At 53.2% G+C, this 6,655-nt stretch overlaps 1 protein-coding gene across 2 annotated transcripts; it reads right to left on the bottom strand.

Moving 5' to 3' along the window:
* Positions 1-2,964: 2,964 nt before the first annotated feature.
* ZCCHC12 (zinc finger CCHC-type containing 12) lies at positions 2,965-6,207 on the bottom strand. Of its 2 annotated transcripts, none has more exons than XM_030849789.2 (4): positions 5,991-6,207; positions 5,585-5,636; positions 5,223-5,362; positions 2,965-4,795 (listed from the first exon to the last, which is right to left on the bottom strand). In XM_030849789.2, the coding sequence occupies exon 4, from the start codon at positions 4,684-4,686 to the stop codon at positions 3,478-3,480; it is 1,209 nt and encodes a 402-aa protein (XP_030705649.1). In that variant the 5' UTR covers positions 4,687-4,795; positions 5,223-5,362; positions 5,585-5,636; positions 5,991-6,207; the 3' UTR covers positions 2,965-3,477. The 2 variants fall into 2 exon arrangements, with proteins under 2 accessions (XP_030705649.1, XP_060148271.1); XM_060292288.1 differs by lacking the exon at positions 5,991-6,207 and adding an exon at positions 5,818-5,859.
* Between the last annotated feature and the right edge of the window lie 448 nt (positions 6,208-6,655).

The raw sequence follows: 6,655 nt of genomic DNA on the forward strand, positions 1-6,655 counted from the left end.
GTCCTTCCTTCTGTAGCAGAATAATGCATTCTAGCCGAGTAATAATAGCTACCATTTCTTGAGAGCCTACAATGGACCAGCCCTATGCCAGTCACTCATACACTGGGCACCTGGGGAAGACAGGTCTTATTATCCTGAATTTATAAACCTCAGTTTCCTCATACTTCATATGCAGATAATAACACCTACATCGTAGGGTGCTGTGAACACAGGAGAGTTAAGACGTGTAAGAAGCATAGCCTTCTCACCTGGGAGAGTGACCTCTGGCTCCACCACTAACTAGCTGCATGCCCCTAGGCAGGTTTCTTCACTTTGCGGAGTGTTTCCTCATCTGAAACGTGCTAATCGTAATACCTATTTTATGGAGTTGATCTGAGGCTTAAAGGAGCTAATGTGTTTAAAGGACTTGGTACAGGGTGCCTGGTACTCAGTAAGCTCTTAATAAATCGCAGTTGTGATGATTTTGATTACTATTATGGAAGGATCAGGAAGAAGGAGAAGATTCAGCAAAGGAGACTCAGAACTCGGCACCAAGAAGGTCGGGGAGGGGGGAACCGTGAGAGAGGGTCTCATGGAAACCAAGGGAAAAGAGTGCCAGGAAGGAGAGAGACATAATGCAGAAGGGTACTCGGAGGCCAGTTTCTTCTGACAAGACAAAAGGGTGATTTTCATCTCCTAGCGACCAATGAGAAATGAAGGCAGAAAGGAAGAAAAGAAGCCTATCGTTTGAGATGAAGTCTTTTTTAGGCTAACCCCATTAGTCTGATCTGAATGCCCAGGTCTCTGTTCCATGTCTCCTAATTAGTGAGAATACATATTTCTTGAGTAAAGGAAAAGCCAGTGTCACACAAAGTGAAAAAAGAAATGTCAGATCACATCAGGTTGGCGAAATAAAAATGTAGACAATCTCAAGTTCATACGATAAAGAGGAGGATGGAGGAGGGAAGAAAAGGGGGTGAATCACAGAACAGATTTTCAAGGCGGTGGTCTATACTGAACTCCCAAGCTAACTCCAGTGAAAAGGAGGGTAGTGAGACGGGCAGAATTTATTTATCTATCATTTCAGGTTTCTCTTCTACCTGGTGCCAGAAAGAAATCATGGCAACATAAAGTGGGTCTTTGGGCAAATATTCAACAAGTATTTATAAGGTAAAATTAAGACGAGCAGAAAGGGAGAGGTATGAGGAATTAAGGGTTAAAAATCTATGTGAGCTGGGAAATGGTGGTGGTCCCTGTGGCTTTGGGGGCCTGAGTGGAGCTGCCTCTTGCCTGAAGGTGATGGGGGGGGTCCTCTTTGGCTCTGGAGAGATGGAGGTGGCTACCAAGGTCCCAGAGCTGCCATGGATGGATGCAAGGAGAGGGCCTCTAGAGGCTGCGCTCCTGGCCGGTTCTCAGCTAAAGGGTCCGAGGCAGAGAGGCCCTCCCAGTCTCCCTCTGGCCAGGAGGGTTAAGGAGGCCGAGGCTTAAGGCAAACCTGGGATGCTAGGGGTGGGGGAGGAGTAATGGCAGAGCTAGGGAGGCTGAGCCTCCAAACCCCTGCACCGAGAGAGAGTGTGTGGCGGTGTGTGGGGGGGGCACTGGGGGGTGTCTTTCAAGGCAGGTTCAAGGCGTGGCAGCCCAGGGAAGGCTGCACTGGCTTCTTACAGCGCCTGGCATCTCCCCCTCCCTCCGCCCTCACCTGCTAACATAATTAGAAGCCCACTGTCTCTCCCTGGGCGCCTCAAGCTGTACCATTCCTGGCACACACAGCCCAGAGTTCTGTATGAAACCCTGGAGTCTGTGATTCCCACCGGGCTTCCTGTCCCTGTCAGGCTCCATGTGAGTGTCCCTGGTCATCGGGCCCTCAGCTGCTCTGCTCTTGCTCTGTGCTTAGCCCCTGACACACCATCTCCCGCTGCTGCGAGCGCTGTCCTCTCGGCTCTGTGGAGCACCGATTTCCTGCAGGACAGCTGCTTCAGGTCCCCAGGTGTGCGCGTTCGTTTCGCTCCACCCCATGGCTTAAATGCAGTCGTCCCTCTCCACCACCCACCGCCAGCCCTGTCCTGCTCACAGAGGTAGGAACTTATACACCTACAAGAAACATAGGGATCCTCAGGGTCTGAGGTCAGATACGTCCTCTTTTACCACCCTCCGATATGAGATCAGGAGAGGGGACAGGGCAGGTTCCTGGGAAGGTTCTCCGCCCCCCCCCAACCCCATCCCGCCTCTCCAGGCCATGAATGCCCACCACTCCACTAAGATAACGTGGAGAGCTTCCAGGCTTTCTGATCCCCGTGTTCCTTCATGCGTCCTGGCAACTATATTGCTTTTCGCTCCTCCCCAGCTATTCTCAGTTCCTGGGGTGAGTGGGGTTGGGCTTGGAGTCCTCGGGCTGCACGTGTCCTCTAACATGTAGCTTCAGGGCTTCCAGGCTGAGGCTCAGGGCGCTGTGAGGAGCTGAGCCTCCTGGTGCTGGGCTCCTTTTCCTTAACTGGGGAGTGGGAAGAGGGCCATGTCAGCCCCCAGGAGGTATTCCCGGTTGTGACCAGGATGCGGTGAAGCAGCGGCAGCAGCGATCTCAGAAGTCCACCCAGAGGAGGGAGGGATGCCCCTCCCCAAAGTGGTCAGGAACGAAGCCGCTGGGCTCCTCATTTTGGGCTATTCAGCACCAGACTCCCCCGCTGTCAGAATCCTCTGGATACATTAGAGAAGAAAGCATTAGCGTGTCGTCAGCTAGCGGGTGCCACAGTTTGGCTCTGTGACCTAAGGGACAGGTCAGCTGTGGTAAAGGGGCTCTGTCCATTTACCTCTGGGGAATATGTCAGCCCATTTCTTCTTCCTTTTTCCCCATCTGCAAAGGGAAGTTAATAAAAACCCCACCTCAGGGTATAACCCCACCGTTTATAGCTTTTTACTATATTTTTCTTATTCCTTTTTCCTTTACTTCTTCCTAAAATAATATCAGAGACATTAAGATAGATGCTGATATATATTTATTGACATAGAAAGACGCCCACAACATATATTATTTGGTGAAAAAATACACTTTAGAATGGCACTTATATTTGATCACTTTTTTCTATACATATATCTGTCTGGGTACATAGGTATAGGGAACTATCTAGAAGGACATTCATCACAGGGTTGACAATGGTTATATAAGGGTTGGAGGGTTTGGGGTTACTTGTACTTTTTGTACTTCCCTTTATTGTTTTAATATTTAACAATGAATTATACCAGTTTCACAAAGAGAATAAAGCCATCAAGGAAAGGGGCACACACAGAAGGTAGACCCTTGGGCAGCAGGGGATTGGAAGCAAGGACGGAGGTCAGGCCATCTCCCTCCACTGTGCTAATATTCAAGACCCTTTGTCTTCCACCCCAAAAGAAAGCCACCTTGTGGATTCATTCATGCAATTAGAAGCACCACTCGCCATTTTTCCCATTGCTGGACTCTGTATGTAGGTTAGGGTTCATTTAAAGCTGGGGGCTAGCACCTCACTGTGGCTCAGAAGGGTCACTGGGTTGGCCAGGGGCCTCTCTTGACCCCTCCTCGGTATGCGTCAGCTCCTGCAGGGTGATAATCAGGTTCTCAAACATCTGGGCCTTGTTGCTCTCATTGTCACAGGTTTCCTTTGAGTGGCCCTCCTGTCCACAGTACGAACAGTGGATTGTGTTTTTTCGCTTCCTGGTTCTACGCACATCCCCAGGACCATCATTCTTATACCCAGAACCCCCGCTGGTACAAGGAGATTGAGCCCTGGAATTGCTGGGGGAATCAATGACTAGCACTTGATTCCGAGGTCTGGCCCTGCGTCTGGGGAGAGGAGAACTCGAGAATGAAAGTGGAGGGTCCCGAGACTCCACCAGGATCACATCCTCATCTGAGTCATCATCGGGGGTATCATCTATCTCTATCACGCTGCAGTCGGCATTACCGATCACTATGGGTCGGGAGCCCCCAAATGCCACTGGGCTAGTTGCCCTCTCCACCATTGACTCAGATCTCTTGGCCCGCTTCCGTTTAATAAAAGTGTCATCCCAATCCTCTTCCTCCCTTATCATTCTGATTAACTCCAGGAAGCTGGGGAGACGTTCCTGCTCATTTGCATACATCCTGAGAAGATTCTTCAGCCTGAAGCGCAGGTCCCCATTCAGCTCAGCCCCTAAAAGGAGCTGGTGCAGGCGACTCTGGTTTGCATCTTTCTGAGCTATGATCCCTGCCTGAATAGCATTCTGGAGCTGCACCTCTAAACGGATCACGTAAAGGGAGGCTTTCTCCCCTTGTGCCTGCAGGGTGTTAAAAAATCTACCATGAGCGGTCACACTGCTTTCAGACTCCCCAAACACCAATTTCATGGCGTGCAAGAAATCTGCCACACTTAGATTGGGGTTGGCCGCCTGCAGCAAACGCATGACCTCCCGCGCGGGGCCCCTCAGGGTTTTCATCAAGCGCTTGAGTTTTTCCTCCTCAGACATATTCCAATCTGGTAGGACCCCATTGACTTGGGTCAGCCAGTTTTCAAAGGTTTCTTCCCCCTGGGCTGGCATCACCCTCCCCGAGAACAACTTCATGTTTCTCTCTGCCATGTTGGCCATTAAAGGACCAAGACTTCTCTCCAGGGACCTTAGCATAGAATGGGCCCAAGGCGGCAAGGGTGCGTTCTGCCGCCGGCTGTTACCCACGCGCGCAATGATGCTAGCCATGACGGACGATGACCGGGTTTCTGAACGTAACAAGATGCTCAGGCTTTTTGGAAGAGCCTAATCTGCAGGCGTGCTGGGGGGCTCTGCCTTCCTCTTATCTCGGTAGCAACTGCAAAAAAAGAAAACAAAACAAAAAGCGGGAGGAGGAGTTAATAAGGGACGGGCTGCACCTGTATTATCTCCCTTCCTGAATATCCTGCAGTACATTTTATATCTGCCCACTGCCCTAAAAATATCCTCCAGAAGACTGGCAATTACAACCTCACGGAGCCAGCCGGTGTCTTTGTAAAAAGCAGGGTGCTTTTTACAGCCTCATCCATCCCCTCCCGCCAGTCCTTCAAGAGGGACGGCAACTGTTGCTTCTAATTCTAAGTGTAACAGTGTATGGAGCTGATATTGGGCTCTCAAAATAGAGCACAGCGGTCACAGATTTGTGGGAATAAATAAGATCTCATTAACCTCTTGGTCTCCGGTGTCAACCACACCCCTTTCTTAAAGTCCCCTCTCCCCCGCCCCATTATTTTTCAGATTCTTACAGGAGCTCAGGAGCAAGCGCGCGCCTTTATTTCACTTCCAGCTTCTGCAACCGGTGGCCTCCGTGAGAAAGCTCGCCTCTGGGGTACGGTCGATCGCTGTCCCCCGGGGGTCGCCGATCCGGGACCTTAGGGCGTCAAGACTGCGCCGCCGCAGAGGGCAGGGCAGGGAGGGAAGGGTCAGAAGCAGCCTCATCCCTCATCCCGCTCCCACCCCGCGCCCGCCCCCGCCCCCTCCCCTCCCCTCCCCCCTCCTCCAGCGGCCTCCGTAGTACCCAGACGGAAAATTCCTTCTCCCACGTCTGAATACAAGCCAAAGCAAGCCCCCCTCCCATTACAATTCCTCCGGGAAATCGTCGCCCTACCAGCTCTGCAATCAGCCGCACAGAATTCAAGTTCGGATTCGGCTTTGGTCGCCTGCCAAGGAGAAAGGGAATAGGAGTTGGACGCTCACACCCACGTATTCCTCCCCCAGGAAGGGATGAGGAGATGCAAAGGGGTTCAAGGCAGACACTTTGCGATTCTCCCCCCAATACCAACGCGCCCCTTGCCACTTCCCCCCGAAAACGCCCGCCCTCTCAATCCAGGCAAATCCTACCCGTTCGGCAGCAGCCAGTGGAACCCCACCTCCTCCCTCAGCGCAGCCGGGCCGCGGGAGTGCTCCTCCCCCCTGCCGCACACCCCTCGATTTCCCAAACGGGGAGCCGCCCAGTCCTGGTAGGGCTTCCCCCTCCTCTCTCCTCGCGGGGCAATCGCGCCCCCTTGCTTTACCTGTCTGTGTTCGGCTGGTGGGCAGCGGACGCTCCGGCGTTGCCAGCTGTGATTCCGCCTTCAGTCTCCGCGGCCCTGCAGGGCGAAAGGACGGACGCCTCCTCGGCCGCTGAGCGACCCGGGACCGCCCGACGGAGCTGCTTCGCACGGCCACCCAGCGAGTGGTAGCCGAGTCGAGGCCGCACAGTTCTCACGGCAGCCGTGGCTGCTTTTATCTCTGCCACCCCCACCCCCACCCCCCCCCCACCCCCCGAGACAAAAGAGCGTGACGAGCTGGCAGGCGGGGCCAATCAACGGAGCGCGGGGGCGGACGCCCCGCGGCGCCTCGGGCAGGACGCAAATGTGCGCCGGCGGCCGAGGGGCTGGGGCGGTGACCCGCAGGTCCCCGGGACGTCAAGTGCAGCTTGGCTGCGGGGACCGGAGGAGTTTTCGAGTCTTCCCCTCTCCCTCTCTTCCTCGCCTCAACCCTGGGCCTTGAAGCCAGGTGCATTAAACATGAGGCGGAATGGATTTCAAATAAGCAATAAAAGTTCTTCACCTTCGTAGAGGCGGAGTGGACAAAAGAAAAGAGGGTTAGCGCTTTCTTTGTGCAAACAGCTCGCACAGACTTTTTTTTTTTACTGTGAAGGAGGTGGCAGCACCACGTCCATTTAACAGTGAGGGGA

The sequence above is a fragment of the Globicephala melas genome, chromosome X, assembly GCF_963455315.2.
Source record: "Globicephala melas chromosome X, mGloMel1.2, whole genome shotgun sequence".
NCBI classification, from domain to species: domain Eukaryota; kingdom Metazoa; phylum Chordata; class Mammalia; order Artiodactyla; family Delphinidae; genus Globicephala; species Globicephala melas.